At 38.4% G+C, this 12,972-nt stretch overlaps 1 protein-coding gene across 4 annotated transcripts in view; it reads left to right on the top strand.

Moving 5' to 3' along the window:
• LOC109931990 (mitotic spindle assembly checkpoint protein MAD1-like) overlaps positions 1–12,972 on the top strand; it is a 645,529-nt gene that overhangs the window by 134,763 nt on the left and 497,794 nt on the right. For all 4 annotated transcript variants that reach the window (XM_048609842.1, XM_048609840.1, XM_048609841.1 and 1 more), the window contains exon 4: positions 6,042–6,098. In XM_048609842.1, coding sequence (XP_048465799.1) covers positions 6,042–6,098 — 57 coding nt within the window. The remainder of the gene's footprint in view (positions 1–6,041; positions 6,099–12,972) is intronic.

Here is a 12,972-nt window from a genome sequence, read left to right as displayed (position 1 = left end):
CTGAATGTAGGAGGGGTGATCAGTAAGTTCATGAATGATACGAATATTAGTGGGGTGGTAAGTTGTGAGGAGGGCAGCCTTAGATTATAGGTGGATATCGATGGAATGGTCAGATGGGCTGATCAGTGGCAAATAGAATTTAATCTGGACGTGTGTGTTGATGCACTTGGGCAGGACAAATAAGGCAAGGGAATACATGTCGAATGGTAGGACCCCCAGAAGGACTCAGGATCAGAGGGACCTTGGTGTGCATGTGAACTGGTCCCTTAAATAGTGTGGGATAGGTAAATAAAGTACTTAAGATATTTTTGGATACTTGTCTGTATTAGCTGAGTCATAGAGTTTAAGAGCAGGGAAGTCATGCTGGTATTGTATAAAATATTGGATTGGCCACGGCTAGGGTTTTACTTGCAGTTCTGGAATTCACATTACAAGGGGGATGTGATTGCCTTGGAGAGGGTGCAGAAGAGAGTTACAAAGACATTGCCTGTGCTGGAGAGTTTTAGGTGTGAAAAGAAATTGGATAGACTGGCATAATTTTCCTTGGAGCAGAGGAGATTGAGGAGGGAATGTGATTGAGATGTATAAACTTACGAAGGGTTGGAGAAGAAGGAACTTTCACCCTTGATGAAGGAACCAATGACCAGGGACATAGATTTAAGGTAAGGGGCAGAAGATGTTACAAAGCAGAGGTTGACACCCTCCCCCGAGAACTGAAACTGAAACTGAAACACCCAAAGAGGAGCACCTCGCCCTACAGTCTGTAAAAGGAGTATTAAAAGTGGTGTAAGCTGCCTTTCAGCAACTTCTAGTGGTTAAACAAAATAAACCCCTGGCACTCACCTTACAATCAACCAGTAACGATTCATTTATCTAACTCTAACAGTGAACAAATTAACTACTATTAACAAATCGATTAACTCCCTTTTAATTACTAACTATTCCTGAATAAAACAAGATTCTAATAGTATGCTGTTCTAATAGTACAAATCTCACTTATATAAAATTTAAAATAATAGAATTTAGTCTCTCGAAATTACAGCCAGGTTACATGTGTTCTGGAATGCTGTGTGCCTTCTCTGTTGATTCTTCTGTCGGGAAATGTTAACTAGTTGTATCATGGCTACCTTTGTTCTTTATATGACGCTTCTTCTAAGTCTTAGAGGAGTCTATGAGAGGCAATGATTCTCACTTGAAAGCTGAGGGCTGTTAACTCTGGCAGGTGGCAGTTAGCTCTCCTGTCTTTGTCCAACTGTCCCTTCTTTTATACCCTTGATGACATATGTTGTCAAAACCATCATATTTAAATTTAATTGCTTTTTGGTATCTTGGTGCCTGGTTCAAAATGATTGGCTAAATTCAAAACTTGTTGTTGTGGTAAAAACTGCTGCTTGGCCTGCTAACTGTACAGCCTTTTGATACAAATGTTTCAAATTGAGTACTCTCTCCGTACTTCTAAACTTTCAAGCCACAGACTTTTTTCTTTAAATCTCTAAGCATACAACAAGCACAGCATATTTTAAAGGGACCGTGCAATGCTTCCCCCCCCTAGCATTTTACAAACACCAAATTCTAACTTCCTGCCTCCCAAACCACAAGTACTCTAGCTAACTTTGCAACAAAGGTTTAGAGATGATGTGAATATCACTGTTTTTACCTAGAAGATGATGGGAATCTGGAACTCACTGCCTGTAAGGGTGGTAGAGACAGAAACACTTATAATATCTAAGAAGTGTTAAGATGTGAACTTGCAATTTCAAGGCATACCAAGATGTGTGTCAAGTACTGGAAAATGGACCGAGATTAGTTAGGTGCTTGTTTTTGACTGGTGTAGCCTCAGTGGGCTGAAGGGCCTTTATTTGTGGGGCAGATCTCTCTGCCCTATGACTGTTAGTGACACTCATTTCAAATGCTGCTGACAGATTCATGTGATTGGCTGTCATCCATTCTTGCTTTTATTATGTGTATTTAGATGATATTAATTGGAGGAAAGAAGTCAGGTATTCATTGTATGCTTTGCTGTGATTGTATTTCAATTCCAAATTTTTAATCCAATATGCTTTATTAATCTGTATGGCACTAATAGTTTCCATTTGTTCATTTGAAGTCTTGATTTAATCCAAAGCATTTGTACAGGATCTTCATTACTTTAATTTTATTGGAGTTGGAACTCTTTCGGATTGGCCGCAGTGCAAGGTTTTTAATTTTTCCTTCAATTAGCTTGTTTTATGCTTTCCTTTGGTATGGATACCCAAAAGCTCAAATTTACTTTAAATGAAGCTTTGAATTGCATTTAACGCTTCATTGTATCAAAATATGGAATGGTAATTGAGTGTATACCTGAAGTGAATTGGGATTGCCTTCCCTCTTCAGAGTAAGGTTTCTTCAAAGCGGAGAATTGTAAACCTTGAAGTGCAGGTACCTTGAAATTTCCCAGAAAAGCTTCTCATTGTATACCTTTGTAAAGGAAAGAGAAGTGCATGCAGGAGAAGCCATAATTCATAGAACTGCCATTACCTTTAATTTAAAATAAAAATGAACTGTGAAGAATGTTTGTTTGATACATGTATAAAACCTTAGTTGCTACCACTTGCCTTAAAGCAAACTTCATGGGATTAGATTGTGAGGACAAAGAACGAATAAACTGCCTTATTGTTGTACACCCTTTGTAGCCTTAACCTCCAAATGTTCTTTTAAATCGAGAAGCCCTTTCAGCTGTACTCACTAGTTTAGTTTAGGGAAATCCAGCACTCTATTTGCGTCAGCAAGGTTCCACAACTAATAAGGAGGTAAATGAGAAAGTGTTCTTGTCTTCACATCGCTCATGACACATATATGTTCACATGGATATTGGGGAAGCTCTTTAAAACATGAAAAAATAGTGCAGAATCCCAAAATTTTATTGATCTATTTAGATATTTGCAAATAATGTGATTAGTTCTTACTAAAGAAAAGTCGATGTCAGGATTGTAGTATTATTGTTCAGTTCTCCATGTATTCACTTTACACAGTCAAAGCCATAGATCATGGGGTTAAAAACTACAGGGATCAGCATTTTGATGAGTATGCAACACTGAGGGGTATTCTGGGCCAGATTGAGTGCCAGTAATTCATTGCAGTTATATTTGTCTACAGATTTTTCAATGAAATTATGCACTGGTTACTTATTGTTCTTAAACAACTATTTTGATGCAGTGTGTCCTACTGGTGATCTGAAATCTATCTGAGCTGTGCATGCAACTGAGTTACATGAAAGAAAAATGCTATAGATAATGGAAATTTGAAATCAAACCGATAATGCTGGGAATACTTATCTGTTAAGCCAGCATCCAACGAGTGTAACAGTTGAAGCTTCAGGTTAATGACCTTTCATCCGAACTGAGGAAAGAAAAAAAGTTATGTAAATTGGGAGCAAGAATGGGACCATTCAATCCCTTGTGCCTTCTTTGCTTCCATCCAGGAGGATCACAACTAATGAGATTGTGTCATGAACTCCATTTTCCTGCCGATTCACAATATCCTTGGACTCCCTTCTTAGTCAAGAATCTCTGCTTTGAAAACTTCCAGTGACCTTGCCTCCACTGCCCCCGAGGCAAGTCTTCAACAGACTCATGAAACTGAGAGGAAAACCTTCTCCTGATCCCTTTATTTGGAGGTTCCTGATTATTAAGTTGCATCTTCTGGTCTAATCTCTCTCACAAGGGGAATTATCTCTTCAGCAACCACCCTGTCAAAATCCATTAAGATCTTAAACATTTCATTGCTATCCCCTCTCATTCTTCTAACCTCCAGTGGAAACAGAGCATTTCCTCATTAGATAACCCCTATTCAACAGAATTAGTTGTGTGAGCCTGCTCTGAATGTCTTCTGATGCAATTATTTCCTTTATTACATTTCATTTTCTCACATAAAATGAAAACTATATACAGTAATCTAGATATGGTGTCATCATTTATCTTGAACAACTGTAGCAAAACATTTCTAATTCTATATTCCGTCACCTTGAAATCACTTAAACATTCAATTTGTCTTCCTATCCACTTGTGGTACCTGCATGCTAACAACTTATGATTCATGTACCAGGACTTCCAGATCTCTCTATACCACGGTGTTCTGCAGTCTCTCTCCATTTAGATAATATGCTACTTTTTTATTCATCCTGCCAAAGTGGGCGTGTTCAAAGTTTTCCAAATTATACTGCTGCCAAATTTTTCTCTGCTCACTTAAACTATTTAGATCCACATTTGGACTCCTTATGTCCTTTTTGCACCTTATTTTCCTTCCTATTTCTGTATTATCAGCATATTTACCAACCACATATGTTATATATGGTATGCAAGTATTTAATTCTTTCATCTCCAGGTCATTGATATAGATTGTAAATAGCTGAGCCTCTAGCATGGACTCCTCTAGCGATCAGCTTGTTTTATCTTGCCATCCCGAAAATGACGCATTTATGCCTATTCTTTTCCTGTTAGCTAACCAATTCTTGATGCATGCTAATATGTTGCCCCTCGTGCTACGTACTCCTCTTAATATATTAACCTTTTAGCAAGTGAAAGGGTGAGTGGGAGAGCAAGGGGAAGAACGAGAAGCACAGAATGACAGAAAGTGAGCTAATAATTAAACTCATGTCCAATCAAGCACGAAAAGCGAAATGAGAATGGGTTCAGAAAAGTGAAGTTAATAAAGGGAGCTAAAGGAGACAGAAAACCAAGAAAAGGTTATATTTGCATATTTTTGAAAAATCTGACGGAAAGGAAGGACGGGCTTTCAAAATGTCACTTTTTCGTGCGAAAGGTTGTTTTACTACTGGCGATTAAAATGTTGTTTACATTGGAATAGACAAGTTCAATATTTTTTGGCTGATTTAGTCTACATTTGTGAAAGAAGTGCATAAGATACTATTAACAACAAAGTTTCTGGAGGAGCAAAGCAACTTTGGTCACAAATTCATGCTTTTGAACAGTGTCTTTCACTAATCCAGGAATTCTTAAAGGAAAGAGAAGCTTGCATTTACGAAACACATCTTAATGACCACAGATTAGTCCAAAGCATTTTACAGCCACTGAAATGCTGTTATAATGTAGGGAAGCAACAGCTATTTGGAACACAGCAAACTTGTACAAACAACAATATGGCAACAAGCAGAGAGTCTGTTTTTGTGATGTTGATTGAGGGATAAATCTTGGCCAGGACACTGGGTATAATCCCTTATCTTTGAAATAATACCATAGGATCATGTATCACTACTGGAGAAGGCATGTGGGATGTCAATGTCTCAGCTGAAAGACAGCACCTCCATCAGTGCAGCACTCCCTCAGAAATTCACAGGAATGTCAGTCTTGATTTGTCTCCTCAAGTCTTGATAGGTGATTTTAATCCATGGCTACCTGACTTGGACTGTCTGATTGCTATCAACTAAGTCATGGCTGATAGTATTCAGCCAATGAAATGCCAAAAACTACCCAGCTTGTAGAGATTTTATATCAACTTCCATCCAGATAATGTATGCTAACTGGAGTGTTCAATGATGATATGAAGCAATATTAAAAGAGATCAAAACTCCACTGAGACTGGATTGTTTTGTGTTATGTTAAAATCTCATGTTATTTTGTAATACAATTGTGAAAGTTTGAGGCTGAAAGCTAACAGTTCCTTCAAAGTAGCATTTTCTAGACCAGTGACCTCTACCATCTCCATGAACAAAGGTAGCAGACATTTGGGAACACCTACAACTGCAAATTTCCTGCCAAGTTGTACACCACCCTGACTTGGAACTGTATTGACATTCTTTCATTGTCACTGGAATAAAATCCAGAACTCAGTCCCTAATAGCACAATGGTAAATCTTTTATTTTATGGACGCTATCACTTTCTTAAGAACAGTTTTGATGGGCAATGCATGCCGTCCTTCTTAATGAAGGTTGCATGCCAGGAGCAAATAACAAAATCTAAAACTTAGCTGATACTTGTGATTCTTTGTTTCTTTCACTGTAATTGGTCTATTGATGTTAATGTTTTTTTCCCTTTTTTTTCAGCATCAGCTGTCGCAGGCCCTGGAGGATGCTGGCAACCACAAGCTAAAAGCACAGACAGTAAGCACGTTTTTAAAATCAAAGTGATTGTCTGAATTCCCCTATAGGGGGAAGTAGTTGAAATTGAATTCTGAAACTGAACTGGAGATTTCTAATTCAGCCTAAAAGAAATTGGCTGTTTGTTTTGTGAGATATGGGGCAATTGACACCAATATTTGAAGAAATCACATAGCCACATCATATTAGAATTGCAATCTCTACATTTCTTCATCTTGAAACTTATAAATTTGGCTATTTTGGTTTTATTTCTCCTTTAGTAAGGTGAAATAATTTTGTGTCTGGCTTTCCTTTCAGTCACAAGTATACTTCAGAGTTGTGAAATACAAGCAATACAATTACTGCTAATAAAATGTCATAGAAGTGTTTGTAATCAACTTTGCGAGATGATCCAATCCACATTTTTTAAAAGCAGATTTCTTGAAAAACAAGATTTCTTCTTCTAAAGACCTAGTCTCCTTGCTAAACATCAATTTCTAGATTGGTTGGGTTTCCATACTTGTCAATTGGTTATCATTTCTGTCTGAGCACGAACAGTAAGGTTCAGTGGGAGTTCACTAGTGAGTATTCCAACTTTTATATATCCCTTCCCCTGGATTTGGAGAGACATGAGATAGTAATCATGATCAGTAATTCTGGATGAAATTCTCTACCCTAATTCAGGAATTCTGGGATCAATGGTAGTGCCCCACTGCAACCCAGGTAAGTCATATGAAAGCTCAGCAGCTGTCAAGCTGTGAAACACTGGCCTGTAGATCCGTACTTGGATTTCTGCCTCTGCTGTAGTGCTGAAACACTTCGAAACAAACTCTCTAGTTGCATTCTGTGTGTAGTGAATGTAGCAAAGTATTCCTTCTCAAGTTTCTCAACCGCTCTGCAGCCTTTGCTGGTATATACAGATTTCCAAAAGTAATTTGATAAAAAGCCACATAACTATTTTTCAGCAAAGATGAAATCCATGGAATAAAAGGCACAGTGGCAGAATGGATTCCAAGTTACAGGAATTGGGGATCAGCGGTAAATGGTTATTTAACAGACTGTCATAAGGCATGTAGTGGGGATCCCTTAGGGTTGATTACCGCTTTTGTAGAATCAGTCACAAGTCGTACAGCATGGAAACAGAGCCTTCGGTTCAACTCGTCCATTCTGACCAAGTTTCCCAAAGTAAACTAGTCCCACTTGCCTGCATTTTCCCCATATCCCTCTAAACCTTTCCTATTCATGTATCTATACAAACATCTTTTAAATATTGTAACTGTACCTGCTTCCAGCACTTCCTCTGGCAATTCATTCCACATATGAATCACCCCTTGTGTGAAAAAGTTGTCCCTTAGGTCCTTTCTAAATCTTTCCCATCTCACCTTAAACCTATGTCCCCCAGTTTTGAACCCCCCCCCCACACTAGGGAAAAGACCTTGGCTATTCACCCTTTCCTTGCCCCTCATGATTTTATAAACCTCTATCAGGTCACCCCTCAACCTCCCATGCTCCAGTGAAAAAAGTCCCAGCCTATCCAGCCTGTCCTTATAACTCAAACCCTCCAGTCCTGGCAATATCCTGGTAAATCTTTTATTCACCCTCTCCAATTTAATAATATCCTTCCTATAGACCAGAACAGTACACACTACTCCACAAGTGGCCTCACCAACATCCTGTACAACCTCAATGTGATGTCCCAGCTCCTGTACTCAGTGGTTTGAACAACGATGGCAAGTGTGCTAAACGCCTTAATGACCTTGTCTGCTTGTGACGCACCTTTCAAAGAGCCATGTACCTGAATGCCTAGGCCTCTCTGTTCGACAACACTACCCAAGGACCTACCATTAGCTGTATATGTCATGCCCTTGTTTGTTTTACCAAAATGCAATATCTCACGTTTATCCAAGTTAAACTCCATCTGGCACTCCTCACCCCATTGACCAAGATCCCTTTGTAATCTTAAATAACCTTCTTCACTGTTGACTATATCAGCAATTTTAGTATAATCTGCAAACTTACTGTCCATGCCTCCTAAATTCTCATTCAAATCGTTTATATAAATAACAAACAATAGTGGACCCAGCATGATCCCTGCAGAACAATGCTGGTCATGGTCTCCAGTCTGAAAAACAACTCTCCACCACCACCCTCTGTCTCCTACTGTTAAGCCACTTTTATATCCAAATGACAAGCTCTCCCTGAATCCCATGTGATTTAACTATACTAATCAGTTTACCATGTGGAACCTTGTCAAATGCTTTACTAAAGTCCATGTAGACAATGTCTATTGCTCTGCCCTCATCAATCTTTTTGGTTACATCCGCAAAAAACTCAATCAAGTTTGTAAGACATGATTTCCACGCACATTGCCATGCTGACTATCCCTAATCAGTCCTTGACTCTCCATATAAATGGAAATCCTATCTCTCAGACCCCCTCCAACAACTTATCCACCACTGATCTATAGACCCAAGGCTTCTCCTTAAAGCCTTTCTCTATGATCAGTGTGTTGGATTGAGATAAAGGAGTGTAATTTAAAAATGTCCAGCTGACTCTGAATTTGGAAAGATTGTGAACCTTGAGGAGGATATTGGTAGACTTCACGAGAGCAGGGGTACATTGATGGAATGTATGGTTGCATGACAGATGAAATTTTGTGCAGAGAAGTCTGAAGTAATAGATTTGAGTAGGAAGCATGAGGTTGGACAATAAAATCTAAAGTATACAATTCTAAAGAGGGTGTGGGAGTAGAAAAACTCAGGATTTTAACTGTACAAATCATTGATAGTGTCAGGGCACATTGACAAAGCAGTTAATAAGGCTGTTGTCATCCTACGCTTTATAAGTAGAAGCATAGACTACAAAAGTGAAGATGTTATGGTGCAGCTTTATAAACACACTGGTTCAGCCTCAACTGGAGTATTGTATGCAATTCTGAGCACCGGTCTTAGACAGGATGTGTGAAGGCTTTGGCCAGGTGGCAAAAAATGATTAATGATAATGGTTGTGGGGCTGAGAAGCTTCAACTACAAGATATTGTTCGTCTGAGAGAAGAGAAGGTTGAGAAGAGATTTTATAGGTCTGTTAAAAATCATGAGGATCTGGACCGAGTAGATGGGGAAAAGCTATTTCTGTTGGTGGAGACGGGTTGGGAACTAGAGCACGTTAATTTAAGGCAATTGTTAAAAAGAGTAACAATGTCATGAGGAAAATTTGTTTAGGCACTGAATGGCTAGGACCTAAAATGCCCTTACGGGGGAGTATGGAGGAGATAAATTCAATCATGATTTTTGAAAGATATTTGAATAATTGAAGGAAAAAGGTCTGCAGGACTACTGGAGAAAAAGCTGGTGAGTGGGGCTAGCTGAGTAGCTGTTACAGAGGTCTGGAGCAACTCCACAGTCTATAAGGTAAAGGAGCAGAATTAGGCCATTCGACCCATTGAGTCTGCTCCGCCATTTGGTCATGACAGATATGTTTCTCAACTCCATTGTCCTGCCTTCTCCCCTTAATGAAAAATCCCCTTCCTAATCAAGAACTTGTCTATCTCTGTCTTAAAGACACTCAATGACTTGGCCTCCACAATCTTCTGCAGCAACGAGTTCTGTAGATTCATCACCATCTGGCTGAAGAAATTCCTTCTCATCTCAGTTCTAAAGGGTCGTCCCTTCACTCAGTGGCTGTGCCCTTGGGTCCTAGTCTCTAATTGGTCTCCTGTGCTGTAACATGACGTGATTGGTCACAGTCCCTTGTCGAGCACTTCTTTGTTGTTCAATTTGCTTTACTTGTCCTTTGGGTCTACTCTTAACTGTCCAATCATAGAGCATCTCTGGAAAAGAATCTCTTTCCGCCCCTCTTATGGTTATTGTTTGAATCTCCTGCGGATTTGCTCTTTGCTGCCTTACTTAAACATTACTTCTTGGCAGCATTGTTCTCAGATATGCTGTCATTTTCCATGTGTATTCTGTTTATATTTAGCACTTCTTTTTTTGATTCTTTCAGTGAATGTGGTGCTGCAAAATTATTTGACCAGTATTTAGTCTTTTATATGGTAAAATCTGCGATTGATTCCGTTCCCTTTCCTAATCACTGCCTGAGACTGAACCAGACTGTTGTAATCTCATTAACTATTCAAACTGAGTATGAGTTTTTGAATGGATCTCTTCAGAATTCCGTAGGAACAATGCCTTCAACCATCCTGCAATTGGTAATTGTCTTCCCAAACTCCCTTACCCTTTTTTCTTGATGCTTCTGCCTTCTCCTTAAAGGTAACCTCAATCTAAACTTTTGTTCACCTCTCATACTATTACCTTACAGTGTCCATTTTGTATGTTGTTACAAATCACCTTAAGGTGTTTTTCTATTAAAGGTGCTGTTTTTATTTATGGCTCAGCCACTCAATAAATATGATTAACTATCTGAAAAGTTTCAGGACTTCCAAATTAAAGTATCTGAACAATTCACAACCAATTGTCCTTGATTGCTTTTCGTGAAGTTTGTTCAAGAAGTGCAAGATTATATGATCATGTCTATTTTAGGAATTTTTTGATACCTTTAAAAAATCAAATCCCCTGGGATTCTGTTGGTATGTTAATGAAATTGCATTGGTAAACAAACTGATGAACAATGTTCTGATTACAGGATACTTCAAATAGAAATTAAATTTTCAATCAATGATGCAAACCCAAGGTAGACCAGGCTGAAGAAGCCAGATTCTAATTCACTTGTGATTTGCAGCAGCATGTCTGTGAAAGAAAATCCATTTCCTTCCTAATTTTGACCAGGTTTGAAAGCTGGCCTCTGGAGGGTGCAAGATACTTGTTGAAGCTACTGCTTTAGCCAAATACAATAACAAGTTCAGTACAAAATAACGGTCTAGCATGATTTAAGCAAGTGGCTACAGCAGATGTCTGAAATAACTGGACAGGTTGGTTGTTCAGTAAGTTACTTTTTGCAAATAATAGATGAAATGCTTTGCATTTCAAATTAGAATGGCATGGTTGAGATGTGACCAAGCTATCAACTGAGATCGTCTAGACTTCAACAAATGAAACTCAGGTTCTGTTTTAATGCTATTGAACACTGAATTTAAATTTCTCGTCTATAATATTCAGTACTTCCAGGATGTGATATGGAAAAGAGACTTGGCATTGTGGCTAGTGATAAAAATTAATAAACAAATTTGGGGATACTGAAAATCTAATAAAAACAAAGGAAGTATACAGCAGTCCTGTTAGCATCTGACTGGGGAAAGATGAGTTATTGTTTTGGCTACAGACCTTCGTTAGATCAAGGACATCACCTAAAATATTATTTTGTCTTTTCTCCTTCAGATGCTGCACATTTTCAATTTGTAACAGGAACTGGCTGATACAGTATTTTTAAGTGTTATTTGGCTGTTAGATTTTGATATCAGATGTATACCGTACTGATGGACAATAGATGTGTAGAATGAAATGAGTGGTGTCAATCAGGCCTGCAGGATATGATTCATTTTAATGAATGTGTGGTTTTGTACCTGACGAGCATGCAAGAATAGTTTAAAAATAACAATACAGAATGAATATATTGAATGTTTAGACAATTTTCTCAAACGCAATTTCTGCTGTAATGCAAATATTTTGGTCTCATTTTCTCCTCTACATCAAACAATGTAAGGTCCACTTGACAGCCATTCCAGTTATAGCAATTCCTGTATACGTGTAGGCTGCAGAAATTTGGCTTTAATGAGCCTTTGCATTTTAAGCCATGGGTTCCATTTGGACAACATTAGACCATCAATTTTGACTTGTATCAACAAGGAGAAGGCTGTTGGAGGTCCTTCAAATCTCACAGGTTGCAAATGATTATCAGTGAGTGAGGGACCAGACTGTTTAGCTTTGCAATTACTATTCAAGATCCCTTATAACTTTCATTTGACTGAAATGGTTTCTTGGACTCCAGATCAAGTACTGATTCAAAGGGACTTGGGAACCCTTGTCACTGTCATTTCTCAGAAAGGAACTGTTGGCTGTCTAGTCGCAGTACAATGTCATCTGTCACTTGAAACAAAGTATGGAGGTGCCGGTGTTGGACTGGTATGGACAAGGTCAGAAATCACATGACAGAAGGTTATAGTCCAACAGGTTTATTTGAAAAAACAAGCTTTCGGGGTCTTACTCCTCCTTGAGGTGTTAGCCTGAGACAAAGCCTGTTCATTCAATCAAGTAACTATTTTGTAGAAGAGTCACTAGACTTGGCCATCTGAGATGAACGATGTAGATAATATTGAGGGGGTGCGAGAGTACTTGGGTGAACAGGACTGGGAAGAAGAGAAAAGGATGTAATCAGGAAAATCCTCAAGCATCAGCATTGAATCCTGAGCAGAGTATGCAGCATAAAGCTGTGATTATTTGCCTATTATATAACTGAATGGGTGAGTAAAGATTACCTAATTTATTTACGTAAAGCTATTGTATATATTACTACCGTCAGTTATTACAGTGTTTTAACGAGAACTGTACATAATTTTCTTCTCTCAAATTTTGATTTGACAAATGAATTAATTTTTTGTGATAATGTTTGAAGGAAAGTGCTGGCGACTATATAGATAAATATACTGGGTTTGGAGAGGCTAGACAGGAAACATTTCAAGATCAGTTTTTTTCTTGATTAAACTAAACAGTAGTTTAACAGTGGCTCTCACTCGGGTGGAATAGCAACCTGTTGACTGTGATCAGATCTAGTGTAGTCTGATACAGCAAAACCAGTCAAATGGTTAGAGAAAACAGTGTCAGACATTATAACGTCAGGGGCATATACACTTGAACATCTCATCATAATAATAAAGCTGTGTTATGATCTGCAATGGGTAGCATTACTTCGAGTGGCTGAGCATCTTCATAAATATCAAATGTGA

This window comes from Rhincodon typus, chromosome 21 (genome assembly GCF_021869965.1).
Source record: "Rhincodon typus isolate 14 chromosome 21, sRhiTyp1.1, whole genome shotgun sequence".
NCBI lineage: Eukaryota > Metazoa > Chordata > Chondrichthyes > Orectolobiformes > Rhincodontidae > Rhincodon > Rhincodon typus.
The sequence above is the reverse complement of the archived record's forward strand: the minus strand, read 5'-3'. Positions and strand labels throughout refer to the sequence as shown.